This window comes from Hylobates moloch, unplaced genomic scaffold, assembly GCF_009828535.3.
Source record: "Hylobates moloch isolate HMO894 unplaced genomic scaffold, HMol_V3 SCAFFOLD_19, whole genome shotgun sequence".
Taxonomy (NCBI): domain Eukaryota; kingdom Metazoa; phylum Chordata; class Mammalia; order Primates; family Hylobatidae; genus Hylobates; species Hylobates moloch.
The window spans coordinates 18871327-18891692 of record NW_026652294.1 but is presented as its reverse complement, the minus strand read 5'-3'; the positions used below and the strand labels follow the sequence as shown (position 1 = coordinate 18891692).

At 45.1% G+C, this 20366-nt stretch overlaps 1 protein-coding gene across 4 annotated transcripts in view; it reads right to left on the bottom strand.

The window, feature by feature from the left end:
- The window catches only part of LARGE1 (LARGE xylosyl- and glucuronyltransferase 1), a 640944-nt gene that overhangs the window by 323164 nt on the left and 297414 nt on the right, over positions 1-20366 (bottom strand). For all 4 annotated transcript variants that reach the window (XM_032139623.2, XM_032139621.2, XM_032139622.2 and 1 more), the window contains one exon: positions 8484-8607. In XM_032139623.2, coding sequence (XP_031995514.1) covers positions 8484-8607 — 124 coding nt within the window. The remainder of the gene's footprint in view (positions 1-8483; positions 8608-20366) is intronic.

Here is a 20366-nt window from a genome sequence, read left to right as displayed (position 1 = left end):
GCCTAAGGCGAATATTTCTAATAGAGTTTCTAAATATGGAACAGCGTCCTTTGGGAGGTAATGATCTCTTATCTATGGAAGTATTCAAAAGCAGAAGATTAATGACCATTTGTATAGAATATTATACAAGAAAGTGGAAGGTTATGCTAGATGACTGCCAAGTTCCTTTCTAATTAAGATTCTATGCTTCTCAAAAGGGGACAAGACCCATTCATTAGAAGACTGAAATAAAGAAAAATCTGCCTGTGTAAAAAGTGAATTGAACAAATGACATAAAAAGATTATTTTATAATGCAGATTAGAGTTCGCGTTCATTGTCTAAAATTTTCCATGTCCAACATTTCACGGTGAAACATCAGTCTTATAAATACACAAAGGTATGCTTTCAAGTGCTTTATGCTTTTCCATGTCCATTCTGTGATCTTGCCCTCACTGTGTGAGAGAGAAAAGCCCATGACAGAGGCCAGAGGTACGCTGCTGACCTTGCAGAACCAGCCTTCATATTCAGAAACCACACAGATAATCCAAGAACCAATAAAATAATAAAGAAAATGGGAAAGTGGTAATTTTTCCAGACCTGCGCATAATATTTAACCTCTGTCACCCTGCCGAATAACACAGGACCACAAAGGAAAGAAGGAACAAGAGCATAAATGCATCAACTATTCTAGAAAAATAAGCCAAAATGTAGACCCTCTGATGAGAGGTCGGCAGTCATTGTTGGAGGAGAAGAGGAAGGGTTGACACGGTGGGCTTAGAAAAGATTTAAGAAGTTAATTACAGTCATCTTTAAATATATGAAAGGCAGCCACATTAGGAACAAAAAGAAGAAAGCAAGATTTGCTGAGTGCCTATTATGTGCCAAGCATTGCTTTCCATTACAAGTAAGTCCTCATTAAACTGCAATCAATCTTCACCAATAAAGGAGAGCCAGAAATACCCATTTTGATAGGGTATTTATTCACCTCTGTCCATTGCTCTGGGTATTAACACATTATTAGTGAACTGGGGGATTCAGAAGGCCCCACACACCTTACTTCATTTCTCATGTTTCTGCAGGGCATCCCAGAGCAGATAATGCCCTTCCATGAGACATATCTACGTCTTCTGTCTTTCCTCTGCAGGCCCAGCTTCACTGGAGCTGCTCCAGCCTCATGACAGCATTTCGTCACAGAACCTGAAGTTCAACCATTGTTAAGTGTGGTCCCCACTGAGCTATAAACCAGGCCCAGCAGCCAGAAAACCCAGATCCCATTCTGGGAAAAGCTATATGTTAGAAAGAAACATATGTCATCTCTTATTGGGCAATTCAGTTGCCCTTCTTGGCCTAATTCATGAAAAAAACAAAAAAAACCCCAAAAACTTGTAAGTATTAAGCCTCCTTCCCACCCTAGAATCCTATGATTTCATGTTCTCTTCAGTCTCTCCCAGAAGAAAATGTCCAGTATTCAGGAAGCATAGCTTCCCAGGAAACAGATAGGGTAGGCAGCAGTTTACCCACCCCCTACATGACAGGAACAATGAGTCTGCCTTCTAAAGGACGGCAGGGGGCTGGAAGATTACAGTTCTCTAAAGACAACCTCTGCCATCCTCCATAGAGACCAGCACAAAGGCAATTAAGGATGAGTAGGAGGCCAGTTTTTAGAGTCCACCATCAATATTTTCTGCAGCCACAGTCCTGAATCTCACTTCATCATCTTTCTGATGTTGGTAACAAGCGGGCATTGGGTCTAAGAGAAAAGGAGAAAAATTAGGGCTCCCAGCTAGACAGGTGAATCATGAAACAGCCACTGCCGTGCCGCTTCCCTTCCTGAGCTCGGGATCATGCGCACCCCAGTGATAGCATGGGGGTGACTTTCTGGGCCAGCTGGGGCAAGATCAAAGGCTGGTAGACATGTAGGGCCTTGTCTGAAAACTGGCAAGAAATGTTTTCCTGATTTAAAGCCAACTGTCTAGAGTGACGACTGTTAGTTTAGAACAGGATCCTTGGATGGAAGTGACAGGGCCATCCCCACCCTCAGCAGCATCCTTAGAAGGGCTCCCTTTTATCCCCTACAGGAAGTACCATTCCCAGCAGGCCTTCCCTGCAGGGGCCATGCTTAATGTACTGGTTCTTCAGGAACAGCCAGAGAAGGAACCCGCCCCCCCTCAAAAGCTCAGAGAGTCCTTGTCTAGACACAATGACAGTAACTTAGCTGAAATAAGCCACAGAGAGGGAAATAGGACATAGGAGAAAGGGCACAGATCCCGGAGTCAGACAGTTCTGAATATTCATCCTGGCTCTGCTATGTACCAGTCACATGATTTGGAGTTAGTTAACTTCCCTATGCCTCAGTTCCTTTGAATGTACAATGGGAATAATAACAGGACCTAGCCCATAGAGGTGTTGTGAGAAACAGACTATGAGAAAACCATGTAAAACATGAGAAATGAAGTAAATGATTCTTTTTTATTATTATACTTTAAGTTATGGGATACGTGTATAGAATATACAGTTTCGTTACATGGGTATACACATGCTATGGTGGTTTGCTGCACCCATCAACCGATCATCTACAGTAGGTATTTCTCCCAGCGCTATCCCTCCCCCAGGCCCCCACCCCCTGACAGGCCCCAGTGTGTGATGTTCCCCTCCCTGTGTCCATGTGTTCTCATTGTTCAACTCCCACTTATGAGTGAGAACATACAGAGCTTGGTTTTCTGTTCTTGTGTTAGTTTGCTGAGAATGATGGTTTCTGGCTTCATCCATGTCCCTACAAAGGACATGAACTCATCCTTTTTAAAGGCTGCATAGTATTCCATGGTGTCTATGTGCCACATTTTCTTGATCCAGTCTATCATTGATGGGCATTTGGGTTGATTCCAAGTCTTTGCTATTGTGAATAGTGCCACAATAAACATACATGTGCATGTGTCTTTATAGTAGAATGATTTATAATCCTTTGGGTATATACCCAGTAATGGGATTGCTGAGTCAAAGGGTAGTTCTGGTCCTAGATTCTTGAGGAATTGCCACACTGTCTTCCACAATGGTTGAGTAAGTGATTCTTAAATGACAGATGTTAGACCACAGCCTGTGGGATCCAAAGTCATGGAAAAGAGGAATTTTGAATTCAAGTGCAACTCGACAGTGGTAACCAACAGTCGTTCCCCAGGAGCTGTGGCCCCTATCTTTCAAATTCCCTTAAGATCTCTACTACATCCATGTCTACTGAATTATACAATCCTCTATCTCATATCCTTTCTTTTGGGAAGGGAAAAGTCGAATATCAGCGTCAGCACTTGTTAGCAGCCTAATCTTAGGCAAATGTTCTTCAACCCCACACTTTAACTTAAGTGAGGTGGAGGTAATCATACTTATCTTTCCAACCCCCAGGGTCATCATGAGAGATGAGTGACAGCCCGCATCATTGACAAAGCTCTACGCAAAAATAAGTTTTCCTCCTGTAGACAGGAGCTGCGTGTTTTGAGTGGAGCTCAGAGTAGAGGTACCTTCAGTCCTGGTAGCCTGTTGGTACCAGGACTTGGAGGCTGGAAACAAATGGGCCATGTAAACATCGGGAAGACCAATGAGCATTTCACAGGCCACAGAGATAGGCAGGCTGGGCCATCACTATTTGCAAATCCCCACTAATTGGTCATTACAGAGAGAAGTGTACCAGTCCACTGCGAATTTCCCACAGTTCATTTTTAATCACGCACCAATCCCTCACAAATGTCCTGTTCCCTATTACTTCATTCTCTAGCACTAACAGATATCATAAGGGGCCCACAGGAACACTTCTGAGAAATGCCACTTCCAACAGCTGTACATAGTGGTTTCTTGGAGCTGTATCAAGGGAAGCCATCACGTGTGTCTGCTGAGGGTACCATCTGACATGCTTCCTGAATGCAACTGCAGAACACAGCGCAAGTCCATTTCTCTCCTGTTCTTCCTCCTTCCCTAAGGTCGTCTAGTGGATAGTGTTTTAATGTGTTTCCTTCCTAGTGTACCTGTCATGGAAACACACTCATTCACCTGTCCCAGAGCTGCTCTTAGGCGGTGGGCTGGTGCAAATGGAGCTGCCTTATCTATGCAACTTCAGGGTGGCTGGTGGGCAAATTCCTGGCTGCCCACACAAGCCTCCGGGAAACAAATAGGCATTAGGAATGTGGTGACCCTGGGCTCTACAAGTGATAAAGAAATGTGAACTCCTGGGCCTGACGGTGATAAAGCAACTCTGCCATTGGTTTTATTATTCTTAGGGACCCAGCTCTAAATTCACTGTGTATCAGTCATTTAGTAAACATCTTTATAAGCCAGTCATTTAGCAAGCATCTTTATAAGTTTTAGCACACATCTATAAAGCTTCTTTTAAAAATGTTTTAGCAAATATCTTTGAAAGCCTCACGCCAGGCATTTGGGATACAAAGGTGGTGAAAAACAGACGTGATCCTGGTTTGGCAGCTTACAGTATAGGAGATAGACATTTATTAGCTCATCACACAAAAGCACGAAAGAATACCCTCTCTGTTGAGTTTACCGAAGAAATGTATGTGATTCTAGGAGAACATGTAACAAGGCAACCCCTATGAAATGATAAAGGCAGGGAAAGTTTCCCCGAGTACACGTAACTTTAGCAAAAGAACTTGTTATTCATTAGCAATGGGGGAAAGGAAGGAGGTTGGGGAACAGTTTAATAAATTGAAGAAATAACCTGTTCAAAGGCGCTCTGGTGGGAAAGAAGGAGCAAAGTGAATCTGCAGGACTGGAGAGTGAGGAAGGACACAAGTGGTGCAAGAACAACTTGGAAGGAGGCAGGAGCCAGCGTCTGCAGAGAGATGTGACTCGGTTAAGAACTGTGGCCTCGGCCACGGGCAGTGGCTCACGCCTGTAATCCCAGCACTTTGGGAGACTGAGGTAGGCAGACGACTTGAGGTAGATGGATCACTTGCGGTCAGGAGTTTGAGACCAACCTGGCCAACTTGGTGAAACCCCGTCTTTACTAAAAATATAAAAATTAGCTGGGCCTGGTGGTGCACACCTATGGTCCCAGCTACTCTACTCAGGAGGCCGAGGCAGGAGAATCGCTTGTATCCAGGAGGTGGAGGTTGCAATGAGCCGAGATCATGCCACTGCACTCCAGCTTGGGCGACAGAGCAAGATTCTGTCTGCAAAACAAACAAAAAAAAACTGTGGCCTCTATCTCAGAGCAGTAGGAAACCAGGGAAGGTTTTACCCAGAGGAAAAGAGTGGCATGACTGCGCTTGTTTTTGGAAAGCTGACTTTTGCTACTGAGAGAAAAGATATGGGGGAGGAGAGGTGAGCAGTGGAGGGAAGAGACCAGTGTGAAAAACACTTGCCATTGTGCTAGGGAAAGATCACAAAGCATGGACTAGGTAGGTGCAGGGGAGGTGGAGCCACGCTAGAGTGTGATATGGTTAGACCCAGGGCAAGAGAAAGGGACAAAGATGAGCTCTCAGTTCCAGATAAGCAACTAAGCAGATGGTGACGCCACTGCAGAGGGGGCTGTCAGGCTGGTGGAGTAGGCAGATCACGGCTTTGGGGTTGTTGATCTGGGTTACGTATAAACTAAAACATAGACAGACTAGTAGATCATGGAGTCAAACAGGTCTGGGTTTTCATCCCGGCTTTGTCATGAACCATAGTTACTACTATTATGAAAAAATTACGTTTTATAAATACTTTCATACTCACTGTTGTACTGGATTCTGACAACACTCTCATGGGATTCGGGAATGTGAGAGAGACAGGTGGTTAATTGGTAGGGGAACAAAAAGCAGGTGTCAGGAAACTTCGATGAAGTCTTCCATAGCAGAGATTGGGTTAGAGGACAGGACTCTAGAGACAATATTCTTTTGAACATATCAGATTGTATTTTCTAAATTATTATTTTTTAAGCCATGAAGGATTTTTTTCGGATGTATATAAAAAAAAAAAGCCAGCATGTAAAATAATAGACAGTTGGTCTCCCTGGATTAAAGTAGGCATGACGGAGTCAGAGCATCAGTGTTTCCTCCCCTTCTCCCCTTTCATCCGAGACCTCATGGAACGGGCTTCCAGGAGTGAATTCCAGTCGATGGTACCTCACTCCTTCAACTTCTTAGCTGTTGATGGATTTCACAGCAGGCCACGCTACCCAAGTGCATTTTAAGTCATTCTGGCCTTGGCTGCGAGTGGAAGGAAGCATTTTTAAGAACGTGTCATGTTGTGTACACTGAGCCATCTTATTTCATCCCTTCCTTTGTGGCTGACTCAGTCCCAAGCCATCTGAGAGCTGAGAGAACCAAGGTTCAAAACCAGTTAGAGAATTCTTCAGCGGTAAACCAGGATTTGAAATTAGTTTTTTTCCCAATCACTTTGTATTTTTTTCTTTTTTCCTCTTTTTTTTTTTTTTTTTGAGGAAAAAAATGATACAATCATTTAGCCATGATCTTACCACTATGATCGTACCACATACCAGCTCTATCACCCAGGCTGGCATACAGTGGTACGATCATAGCTCACTGCAGTCTTGAACTCCTGGGCTCAAGTGATCTTCCTTTTTCAGCCTCCAGTGTAGCTGGGACTACAGGTGCAGTCACCACATCCTGTTTTGTAGAGACAGGCATCTCACTATGTTTCCCAGGCTGGTCTCGAACTCCTGGGCTCAAGTGATCCCCCTGCCTCAGCCTCCAGAGCAGCTTAGACTGACTACAGGTGTGTGCCATCACACTTGGCTAATTTTTAAAATTTTTTTGTAGAGGTGGGGGGTCTCACTATGTTTCCCAGGCTGGTCTCAAACTCCTGGGCTCAAGCGATTCTCCTCACCTCAGCCTCATAAAGTGCTGGGATTACAGGCATGAGCCACTATGCCCAGCACACTTCGGTGTCTTCTTACAAAGTAAAGGGTGCAGGCTCACAGGGGACATGGCACTGGACTCCTACCCAAAGAAAGGCAAATGGTGAACACAGCGGCAGAGGCATCCTTCGGAACCAGCTGCCGCTCCTCCTCCCGTGTTGCTTTTCCCCCAATGGTGTTGGCGCTAAGACCCTGGGAGACAGAGTGGCTTGCTTTCACCTTAATTAGCGCAGCAATTTGCTAAATTTTGTTTTTCCCTTTTTAAGAGTGTTAATCAATTTTAGCTCAGAATAGATTGGAATGGCACGCAAATTACCACGACAATCCCCAAATGCTAAATTTTGAACATCTCCATCAACCTCAGAGCCTGAAATATGTGAAAATCAGAAACTCTGGCCGGCATGTCAGTGATCTATTAAAAATGTTATGGCTCTACAATGAAAAGGTAATGGCTTTATGAGGTTTGGAACAAGCAGTTCGCCAGAGTCAGCCTCATGCTTAGGTGTTGAGTCCTTCCCAAGGTGATCGGAGACAGAGCATCAGTGTATTTCTGCAAAGTTACATGTTCCTCTAATCACAGCAATTTGTTAAATACACGAGCATTAGTGGGTACCTACTATGCACCAGAAATACAGAAAAGAATAAGATGCGACCCCTCTCCTCCTACCCCATTAAGAAGGGTCCAGTAGACAGACAAGTGAACAAAAAATGTCTTCCTCTTTCCTGTGGAAGTGAGGCTGTTTCTTAAGAGGAGTTGGCACTGCAGCTGAGTCCTGAAGGATGAACAGGAGTTGTGGCAAGATAGGTGGGAAGGAAATATCAGACGCAAGGAACAGAATAAGCAAAGACTCAAACACAGAAGAGGGGGCAAAGGGAACTACAGGTGTGCTCTGCTACTTAGAGTTAAAAGAATAGCGAAGGTTTACAGGAATGCCAGTGACAAGACCGGAAGTAGAATCAAGAGCCAGAATATACAGGACTTCTTAATCGGGCTGTGGGTCTCAACATGATGCAAGCAAAATGGCACTACAAAAAAATTGTAAGGGGATGAGATGACCAAAAAGGTTTCATTTGGTTGAAATCCCTCCAGCCTGACATAACCTTTAATATTTATTCAGCAGCATCTTTTTAAAGCACATTCAAATATATTCTCTCATTTGAGCCTCTTAATTATCCCCATGAGTTTGGTATTTCATCCATCTTTTCTACTGATGAGAAAACAGGTCCAGCAGAGATGCGTGGTTTACTTTGTGTCTTTTGATCAGTAAGTGACAATATGCAAATTTAAACCCCAGCCCATGGGGGTCTGAGTTCAGCCTTTACTTCACTGGGTAATGGAACTCTCTAGATGACAGCTACCATAGACCACTTTCAGATTATACACCAGGCCAATGGCCTCTAGCATCTCCAGAAAGGCTTGGTGGTCAAAACTCACAGACCAAAGTGGATTCTGTGCACACAAAGGGGTTACTTTAATACTTTGATAATAAAATCAGATTCTGGTGGCAAACAACCTCCTTACGCCCTATACATTTTCAGTTAGGAGCTGAGATTTCTGGCATTGCTACAGTCCACTCAACCACAAGCGATAACGCTTCCAGCTAGAGGAGATCACGGAGGTGCCTCCCCTCCTGCCCATACCTTGAGCTCGTCTGCATTGTAGAAGTCCACACGCACGGCGGGCACCATCCAGGTCTGGAAGAGCGTGGCCAGGATCTGCTCCGCAATGGAGTCAGCAATAAGGTGGAAGTGCAGAGGGTTCCGTCTGTGGGGAGTGTGAGAAGGAAGGGTCAGGTGGAGAGGTACGGCTCTTTGAATTACAGCTGCAAAAACACACTCTTCATAGTTCCTATGGCTGGGCTCGTTTCTAACAGCAATTGTGAAAGTAAATCTGGCATGTTACCAAACCAGTGCTCACTGGTGAGGCTGCAGGAGCTGAAAAGGAGAGAAGGCATCTCACCCAACCTCCGTGATTCAGAGAAGTGACAACCAACCACCAATCACTACTGACACCCAATTCAGGCCAAACGCCATACCTGTTATTAGGATATTCATTTTTTTCTGAAAGCCGTAAGTAGAGCATGTGTTAACAATTTGGTCAACCTTTATATCTGCCACCTGGACTTATCAGCCTTAACGCAGAAATACATCAACATAGGGTAAGTTTTTTAGACTGGCTGCAGGCGGCTGGCAAGAGACTTCTCCCATAGCACAGCGTAAGTTCTGTCTGCTGCTTGTTCCTCTCCAAAAGAAAACCAGGCTTTAAGATGGAGTCATCGGGAGCTCCCATCACCCAGTAACAGCCTGTCCTCACTTTTAATATTTCTATAGCTTTTATTCACCCAAAATAGACCACTTTCAGGTTGTATACTAAGCCAATGGCCTCCAGCCTCTACTGAAAGCTTTGGTGACCAGAACTCAGACCAAAGTGGATTCTCTGCTAACAAAGTGGTTACTTTAATACTTTTGATAATAAAATCAGATACTGGTGGCAAACAACTTCATTATGCCCTGAACACTTTCAGTTAGGAGCTGAGATGTCTGATGTTGCTTTTACTGAGGCAGCACCCGAAATACCAAGGAGCATTACGCAAGGGCAAAACTTCCGGAGTTAAATGAAAACGGGTTCCAAACCCAGGTCTGAAATGTATGAGTGGGAATCTTGAGCATGTCACTTACCCCTCTGCACTGCTATTTCTACATTCCGGAAAATGTGAAGAAAGACCTTCTCATCAGGCTGCTGTGTTGATTAAATAAGATAAGAAGTGCAAAATATGGCACATCAAAAATAAACATGGGATAATAATCAATAGCAGACACACCCTAATTAGGAACCAGCTAGATACAAAGCAATACGTCAGTCAAGAACTACTAGTATAAATACTATTGTGCTACTACAAATAATGACATAAAGCGTAATGCCACGAATGAGTACCTACTAGAAATAAAGCACTGTGGGAAATACAAAGATGAGAATGACCCGGCCCGCTGACCTCAAAGAGCTCATACTGCTCAGAGACAGACGAGCGCAGTTAAATATAAGCACGGGGCGGAATGTGATAAGGACTACAAAAGAACACAAAGTTCCATGAGAGTAAGAGCAGCAGCCAATTCTGACCGGGTCAGAAGGACGTGTAAGAGGAGAGGGAAGCTGTGCCCTAAAGGGAAATGCAGGACTTTGACAAGAGGAGAAGGCAGAGGGGATGCAATCTGAGGAGAGCAACAGGAGACAAAGGCTGGGCACAGGGTGTATTAGGAGTGGGGGCCAGGAGCGGAGGGGCTTAGCAGGGCTCCAGGGTTGGAGCAGAGAAGGAGGGACATGAGAATGCAATGAAAGTTTAATTAAAACAGTTCGGGCTGGGCACGGCGGCTCACACCTGTAATCCCAGCACTTTGGGAGGCCGACGCGGGCGGATAATGAGATCAGGAGATCAAGACCATCCTGGCTAACACAGTGAAACCCCATCTCTACTAAAAATACAAAAAATTAGCTGGGTGTGTTGGCACGTGCCTGTAATCCCAGCTACTTGGGAGGCTGAGGCAGGAAAATTGCTTGAACCTGGGTGGTGGAGGTTGCAGTGAGCCGAGATTGTGCCACTGCTCTCCAGCCTGGGCGACGGAGCAAGACCTTGTCTCAAAATAAATAAATAAATAAATTAAATAAAATAAAAATAAACAGACTGGACTTCAGGGAGGTGTCGGGGGCAGGACGACTGGCCTCTTAGCTCTCATCCGTCGGCATGGTCACTCCTCACACCTGTCCTATGTTCCAGACATACAGACCATCTCTCAGTTTCCCACCCCCTACCCCGTGCTCTCTCTCCACCGTGGGCCTTATCATATTTAGCTTGCTCTGCAGGCTGCAACTGTCCCGCAGTTGCTCATTCAATAAATCCTCACTGAGTACACCCTATTTGTCAGGGGATGAGCTGGATGCTGGGGACACAGGGTTGAGTCAGACACACTCGCACTGTCCCTGATATCATGGAGCTCACAGTCTTGCCCACCCTGCACCTCCACATTCAGCACTTGGTTATACCTTAGTCTGCCTCAGGACCGCCATCATTTGCTCCTAGGATCCTTTCCTGACTACCTACGTCTAGGTCAGGGGTCCTCCCTAACTGTTATCGCAGCCATACGTACCGGCCTACTCATCCTTATGTAGTGGTTGCCTGTCTACTTGTCTACATCCCTCCTGTGAGCTCAGCAAGCTCAAGGATCACATCAGACACATTCAAATGAACAGATCCATGATCTACAGCTCAGTGCCTAGAAGAGAGTAGGAGTTGAATAAATGAACTGAATGGATAGATGGGTGGTGAGCTGTGGACAGATGAGGGGAACAGATGTAGACATGTCATTTAGGAGAACATTACACTTGGTGGATGTGAAATGAGAATCTGATTAAGACACTGTTGGCCAGGTGCCGTGGCTCATACCTGTAATCCCACCACTTTGGGAGGCCAACGTGGGCGGATCACCTGAGGTCAGGAGTTCGAATCCAGCCTGACCAACATGGCGAAACCCCATCTCTACTAAAAATACAAAATTAGCTGGGCGTGGTGGCGGATGCCTGTAATCCCAGCTACTTGGGAGGCTGAGGCAGGAGCATCACTTGAACCTGGGAGGCAGAGGTTGCTGTGAGTCAAGATCACGCCACTGCACTCCAGCCTGGGCAACAAGAGCAAAACTGCATCTCAAAAAAAAAAAAAAAGTGTCTATCCCAGGAAGAGCAACAAGGAAGCTGGATCTAGAGGATTTCAGGAGAACAGAACTTAGATAAGAGAAAAAAAAGAGAGAGGGAGGAGCAGAAGGCCACACTGGGGTTCCTGGGTCGGTGGCAATGACTCCAGGACAGGGAATATAATGAGAAAGGCACCTTGGAGGAGGACAGTGAGTCTGGGATTGGGCACACCAAGCTGAAGGCGGGGGTGGCAAAGCCAGTGCTGCTGCTGAATGGGTGGGTCTAGACCTGAAGAAAGTTATTACTCAAGGCCAACCCACCATACACGTAACAGGTGCCTAAAGGTAATAAACTGAATAAATGAATCAAAAAGCAGTTAGTGCTACAGAATTTCCCCATGGGACCCACTGCCTGAAGACTGCAACTTTCCCATAAAATTATCTATGCTCACGATGCTCAGGCGAAAGGGGCATATCTTCCCTACAGCTTCCCTAAATGCTCTATAAGAGGCTGCCACTGGGCCTTGGTGATACCTGGTGGCATGAAGGGACAATGCTGTGTTTGCCCATTGGCCAGTGGGTTACCTGAGGGCCAAATCAGAGGCAGCAGGACAAAGTCACCGGGGAGACAGATGGTCCATTTGGCCCTCAGTGTTTCCACAACTGTCTCCCAGGGCCATAGTTGCCATAATGGAGTCTTATTAATGGAGAATGGATAAAGGTAAGCCTATATCATGGTCAAGTTGCATGTTCATCTACAGTAGAGGGGCAGCTTAATTTTAGCCATGGGGTGACAATAATAAATGGACCAAGCTTCTTATATCTGCTGTAACGCATCATACTTTCCACATTTCTGTATCTTTGCTTGTGCTGTTCCCTCTCCATGGAATGCCCTTCCCTGCTGGAAGCCCCATGAATTCCTGTTCATTCTTCAAAATTCCCTTTGTAAGTCATCTCCTCCTGGAAACCTTCTTTGAGCACTTCCTTGTGTCTTTCTTCTGCTAACTCTGCACCTTGTGTGAAAAGCTCATCTGCCATCTGTAGCAAGGCATTGTGATACGTATTCAAACTGCTGGCTCCTTGTCCCTACTGTGAGACCACGGACGACAGAAACCATCTTTTCATCCCCATCCACAGTATCCAGCAAAGAACCTGGTGAATCATGGGTCTTGAGTAGATACTCCTGTAACAACAACAAAAAGCCAATGCCCCTCCTTGTATTATCACTATAACAACCAGCATAGGAGGGCAGAAACAGTTGATGGCACACTTCGTATCAAGAGTTTGGAGTTTGGGCTGTGTTCCAGAATGCCTGGCTTGGCATCCCGGCTGCAGTACCTACTGAGTGACTGTAAGCAAGTCACTTCATCTCTCAAGGCCTAATTTTCTCATCTCCAAAGCAAGAAAGAGATAATGGGAAGCAAGGAATATTATATTGGATAATTGTGAGGATAAAATGACATAATAAACATAAAGTGCTTAGTAAAGTACTACCTGATATATGGTAAGATTTCAATACAGGTTATCTATTACCAATATTAACTTATGATACTGCTTTTTTTCTCTACTACTTTTGCATTGCGTTTTCGATGAAGTATTTTCAATCAGTTCTTCCAAGCACAGACAAAAAATGGGCTGAATGAATATCCAACAAAGAGCTATTAAGCAATAACTACATTTAAGTTACAACAGGGATACAGGTGATGAATGAGCTACGAGTGTTCTCTTCAGGCAGCTTAAATCTTGGAGAGTCAGAGGAAGACAGAATACAAAAAACTCCACAAACGTCAGAACATGGATGCACCACTGTGCTGGGCTGCCACACGCAACTGCAGAGCTTGAGAATGGCCCACTTCCCAGGGAGCCTTCCACATAGACCAACAGGTAATATTATGCAGGACACTCTTAGAATTAGATGGAGAACAACCTGCATGACCATATATGACGACTCTATAAGGAGGAGCACAAAAGCTACATGGTGAGGGTGAAAGAGATGACATTTTGGTAGTGAAGAATCTGGGAGGTTTCCATGAACTATGTGGCAATTAAATTGCAGCTCTAAATGGGTAGAGGAGGAGAAAGGGAGGCATTCAGCAGGGAAGTGCAGTTGACTGTTGAGTAACACGGGGTTGAACTGTATGGGTCCACTGACACATGGATTTTTTTCAACGAAACCTGGAATGGGAAACCCAACTATACTGAGGACTGGTTTTTCCCACAGGCTGTGATATAGTTTGGATATTTTTCCCCAACCAAATCTCATGTTGAAATGTAATCCCCAATGTTGGAGGTGGGGCCTGATGGTTAGTGTTTGGGTCATGGGGCGGATCCCTCATGGCTTGGTGCTGTCCTCATGATGTGAATTTTCTCAAGATCTGGTTGTTCAAAAAAGGAGTGTGGCCCCTCCCCACACTTTCTCTTGCTCCCACTCTCCTCTTGCATGTGATGTACCTGTTCCTGCTTCACCTTCTGCCATAAGTAAACACTCCTTGAGGTGTCCCTAGAAGCCAAGCAGATGCTGGTGCCATGCTTGTACAGCCTGCAGAATCATGAGCCAATTAAACTGTTTTTCTTTATAAATTATCCAATCACAGGTGTTTATAGCAACACAAGAATAGCCTAACACAGAAAAATTGGTACCAGGAGTGAGATACTACTATAAACATATATGAAAATATGGAAGCAACTTTGGAGCTGGGTAACGTACAGGGGCTAAAAGAGTTTGGAGGGCTCAGAAGAAGACGGGAAGATGAGGGAAAGTCTGGAACTTCTTATATACTGGTTTAATGGCTGTGATCAAAATGCAGATAGTGATAAGGACACTGAAGTCCAGGCTGACAGGTTCTCAGATGGGAATGAGGAACTTATTGGGAACTTGATTAAAGGTCACCCTTGATGTGCCTTAGCAAAGAACTTGACTGTACTGTGTCCATGCCCAAGAGATCTGTGGAAGTTTTAACTTAAGAGTGACAACCTAGGGTATCTGGCAGAGGAAATTTCTAAGCAGCAAAGTATCCAGATGGAGGAGCAAAGAAATAATCTAAAAATTGGAACTTAAAGAGGGAAGCAGGGTGTAAAAATTTGGAAATTTTGTAGCCTAACCATGTGGAAAACAAAGAAAAGGCTTTTTAGGGTGGTGGTGGGTGGCGGGGGAGAAGAACCCACAACTTGCTAGAGATATTAGCATAACTAAAAAGGGGCCAGGTACTGACAGCCAAGACAATGGGAAAAAAGCCCTGAAGGCATTTCAAAAGTCTTCCAGGCTGCCCCTCCCATTATAGGCCCAGAGGCCTAGGAGGAAAGAATGGTTTCCTGGGCCAGGGCTAGGACACCATTGCCCTGCACCACCCCAAAAGACTGCTCTTTGCATCGTGGCCCCTCCAGTTCCAGCCTCAGCCCAAAGGGCCCAAGATACAGCTCAGGCTGCAGCTTCGGACAGTGTAAGCTATAAACCTTGGTAACTTCCATGGGGTGTTAAGCCTGTCAGGACGCAGAGTGCAAGAGTGAAAGAGGCTTGGAAGCCTCTACCAGATTTGAGAGAATGTATAAGAAAGCCTGGGTGCCCATGCAGAAGCCTGCTGCAGGGGCAGAGCCCACCAGAGATGTTCTATTAGGGCAGTGCTTAGGGTATATGTGGGGTTGGAGACCCCACACAAAGTCCCCTCTGGGACACTGCCTAGTGGAGCTGTGGGAAGGGGGCCACTATCGTCCACATTCTAGAATCACAGATCCACTGGCAATGTGCACCTTGTGCCTGGAGAAGCCACAGACACTCAACTCCAACCCATGAGAGCAGCTGCAGGGGCTGTACACTGCAAAGCCACAGAAGTGTACCTGCTCAAGGCTTTGGGAGCCTGCCCATTGCACCAGTGTGCCCTAGATATGGGACATGGAGTCAAGAATTATTTTAGAGCTTTAAGATTTAGTGACTGCCCTGCTGGGTTGCAGACTTGTGTGGGGGCCTGTAGCACCTTTCTTTTGGCCAGTTTCTCCTTTTTGGAATAAGAGTGTTGACCTCATGCCTGTACCACCATTGTATCTTGGAAGTAAATACTACATTTTGATTTTACAGGCTCATAGGTAGAAGGAACTCATCTCCAGATGGGACTTTGAACTTGGGACTTTTGAGTTAAGAATGGAATGAGTTAAGACTTTGGGAGGCTATTGAGAAACAATGATTGTAGTTTGAAATGTGAGAAGGACATGACATTTGGGGGGCCAGGAGCAGAATGACATAGTTTGGATATTTTTCCCTCACTCAAATCTCATGTTGAAATGTAATCCCCAGAGTTGAAGGTGGAGCCTTGGTGGAAGATGTCTGGGTTATGGGGGTGGATCCCTAATGGCTTAGTGCTATCCTCACAATACTGAGTGAGTTCTCATGTGAGCTGGCTGTTTAAAGACTGTGGCACCTCCCACCCTCTCTCTTGCTCCTACTTTCACCATGTGATGTGCCTGCTCCTTTTTCCCTCTTCTGACATAAGTAAATGTTCCCTGAGCCCTCCCCAGAGGCCGAGCAGATGCTGGCACCATGCTTGTGCAGCCTGCAGAACGGTGAGCCAATTAAATCTCTTTTCTTTCTAAATTGCCCAGTCTCAAGTTTCCCCCCACCCACCCCCCGAGAAAGAGTTTCGCTCTTATTGCCCAGGCTGGAGTGCAGTGGCACGGTTTTGGCTCACTGCAACCTCCGCCTCCTGGGTTCAAGCTATTCTTCGGCCTCAGCCTCCCATGTAGCTGGGAATACAGACGCCCGCCACCATGCCCAGCTAATTTTCGTATTTTTAGTAGAGATGGGGTTTCACCACCTTGGCCAGGCTGGTCTTGAACTCTTGACCTCAAGATCTGCCCGCCTCGGCCTCTCAAAGTGCTGGGATTACAGGCGTGAGCCACCGCACTCAGCCTCAGGTATTTCTTTATAGCAACACAAAAACGGTCTAACAGGGGTAGGTGCCATAGGGCTAACTACAGGACTTGAATATGTGCAGATTCTGGATATGTGGGTTTCCTGGACCCCATCCCCTCTGTATACCAAGGGACGACTCTGATAGAATAAGAAAGGAACAAAGGTGGTTAAAGTACAGAGCAGGTCTGTGAAAAAATAATAGTCATATTTGGGTGGATCATACAACAACATTTACTGGACACCTACTTCATGCCAGAAATAGGGAGGATAAAAAGAAAAAAGAGAGACCACGTCTTCAGGACAGACTGGGCTAGAATATGTGAGTTCCTAGGAACTGCAAATTTCATTCTCTAAGAGAAACAGCCAGACAAGGTTTGGAGGCTCGGCAGGCAGCAAATAGAAGTTATAATTCTGGGAAGTTTTAGCGAGGTTACAGAGCAGAAGGTGGACCAGTGTGGGGTAAGAGGAGCAAGCCCTTAGAGAAAGATGCTATAAACATTAGGATGGGGTTTCCTCCTTCAGTCTTCTTCTGCCTCTGGTCTATTTAAAGCATCTCTCCAGAAGGCAGAGTAAATCCAGAAAGAAACCTCACCCTCATCTTTATGGCAATACTAGGTGTCTGCATCGTCAAAGGGAATAGTAGGTTTCATTAGATTCCCTGAGAATATAAAAATGCTTAATCAGAAAACACATGAGCCCCTTATGGTGACCACCAAGACCTTGGCAGTTTGCTGACATTGTCTCAGCAATAAAAGGTGGGCTAACTATCAGCAGCTTGTGTCTAACTCCTATCAGACAGCATGCTTGAGGGGTTCCATTAATGTTCCACTTTGGGTACCATCATAAGAATTTGGGCCCAAACTGCAGTTCCTGACAGTGGCCTTTTCCTTTTAGGCTCACCAAGCCATGGCACAAGCACCTGAAAATACCGCCCAGACCACCTTTCTTGGAGCTTCTGTGAAAGCCGAAATAGTTCCCCTGAGCTTTAACCTGTAAATCTGACTGCCAACCAGATGGCCCCACTTTCACATCCCACAGGTCCCTGGGAATCAAGAAGCACCCAATTACAATGCTACTACACACAAGTTTCTTTCTTTTTTTTTTTTTTTTTGTAAACAGAATTTTCACTCTTTTTGCCCAGGCTGGAGTGCAATGGCGCTATCTTAGCTCACCGCAACCTCCGCCTCCGGGATTCAAGTGATTCTCCAGCCTCAGCCTCCCGAGTAGCTGGGATTACAGACATGTGCCACCATGCCCGGCTACTACACACCAAGTTTCTAATGATTTGTGGAGTGTTTGTCTGGGACCTGTCTCTTCTTTAGAATGTAAGCTCCTTGGGGACAGAGACTGGGTCTTGCATTCACTGCTGCATCCTAGCTCCCAGAGCCGACACACTAAGCAGAGGCTTGTGTTTATTCTGCAGGACTGCATGGATGAGCGGCTTCCTCAATTTCCAAAACAGAAATCAGTTTTCCCTCTTCTGGCCCCTTACACAGGTTTCCCCTTGAATTTCCTGCCTGGGTTAAAGGTGCCTCATTCACCCAGCCTCATAAGCTAGAAATGGGGGCATGCCCTGGGCCCCCTCCCCAGCTATATGCCACACACTCAATCAACCTCAAGTCCTGAAAGGCAGCTTAGCTTAATGGTTAGGAGCTGGGTCTTGAAAGCAAAACTGTCTTGTTTCTTTTTCTTAACATGGTTCTGTCATGAACAAATGTTGAACCTTGGGAAAGCTTCTTCACCTCTGAGTCTCAGTTTCCAAATCTTCAAAATGGGCTTGATCACAATAGCTCCTACCTTATAGTTATTGTCAGATCGATTGAGCTAAAACGCATGCAGCACTTAGAACAAGGACTGGCAGGAAGTGAGGACTTAGTAAATGTTAGCTTCATTATCCTATCCAACCTTGGGGATATCTCATGAATATATTCACTCTATTTTCTCATGAATATATTCACTGTTTTTCTGACTCTCTCACTCACTCTGATGTAGCCTCTAGCCCCTAAGCCATACGCTCGCTCTAACGTAATCACACAACCCCTTGCTCACTGTTCAATATATAAGCCCCAGCATCTCGCATGGAGCAAACAAGACCTTCAACGATCTCACCCTGTCTGTCCCTCAAAACTCATGTCTTCACACCCCTTCCTTAAACCCTGCACTCCAGCCGTTTCTCCCTCCGTTCTGCCTGTGACCAGCTCCTGCTCCTCCTGCAGGAATAAAGTCAAGAGCCACATTCCCAGGGAAACCTTCCACGGTCACCCCATCCAGCGCAGCCCCATCTCCCCCATCACTCTCCATCTCACTGTCCAGTCAGATTTCTTCCTAGCATTTATTATCACTGGAAATTTCCATGTTAACCTCCAAGACTATCTCCTACCCTCCATGAGACTGTCAGCTGTGGAGGATACAGCTTCTCCAGCTTCACAAAGTACCTCCTCTCGTTTACTCTCTCTACAACCCCAGCGCTTAGAGAGCATTTAGCTGGTCTCGGGTGCAGTTCCAGGGTTGAGCATGCTCTCCTGGCAGGCTTGTGCCCATGCTGTCGCCTTTTCCTGGACCATCTACACTTCACCCCGCTAACTGCGTCTGGCCTTCTGTTCTCAAGTTAGATGCCACGGCTCTGAGGAGGCCATTCCACGGTGTCAGATGCCCTTCTTAGTGGCTCCAGCTGAGTCTGTACTCAAACCTTAGTTCAGATCTTTGAAATAATCAACTATTTACTTCTTTGTTCCCTGCTAGATGGAACCTTAGCATGGGTGCTTTATTTTGTTAAGAATCTTATCCCTAGATTTTTTTTTTTTTTTACAGCCCCTTACAGGTAGAAACACTCAGTGATTGTTCAAGGAAAGAATGAATAAACGAAGATATGAATAATTACCAAAAAGATCCAAATGCCCTCAGTTTGACACAATTACCAAAGAGATTCAAATGCCCACAGCTTGACACTATTACCTGGAAGTTAGGTACAGAGGCACTTAGAAAACAATGTAGGAGCAAATCTTTTAACATTGGGTTAGGTAATTGTTCCTTAGATATGATCCCTGAAGCACAAACAATGAAAGAAAAAAAATAGATTTCACTGAAATAATTTTTAAAAAACCCTTTCTCTTTTTCTGCTGTCTGCCATGTGAAGACACAGCAAGAAGGTGGCCATCTGCAAATCAGGAAGAGGGTCCATCCCTACCAGAACCTGATCTCAGACCAGCACCCTGATCTCAGACTGCCCCAACTTCAGAACCACATGAAATAAATTAGTATTAAGAAAAAAAAAAAGAGGAAGAAATTTTGTGCTTCACAGGACATGATCAAGACAGTGAAAAACTACCAGAGTGGGAGATAATATTTTCAAGCATATATTTGATAAGCAACTTGTACCCACAATATATAAAGATACTTTACAGCTCCAACAATAAAAGGACAAGTAAGCTAATAAAAATTGAGCAAAGGATTTAAATAACCATTTCTCAAAGAAGATATACAAATGGCCAATAAGCACATGAAAAGACACTCAACATCATTAATCATTAGGGAAATGCAAATCAAAACCACAATAAGCCACTTACCCACTGGAATGGCAAAAATAAAAAAGATATATAACAAACAGTGATTAAGAATTTGCAGATATTGGAGCCCTCAATGGTTACCGGTGGAACTGTAAAATGAAGCAGCTGCTTAGAGAAACAGTTTGGCAATTTCTCAAAAAATTAAGCATAAAAATAAAAATATCTATAAAAATACGAAAACAGATGTCAATACAAAAGCTTATACAGAACATTCTTAGCAGAATTGTTCATAATAGTCAAGAAGTGGATGGCCAAGCACTGTGGCTCACGCCTATAATCCCAGCACTTTGGGAGGCTGCGGGTGGATCACCTAAGGTCAGGAGTTCAAGACCAGGCTGGCCAACATGGTGAAACCCTGTCTCTCCCAAAAAC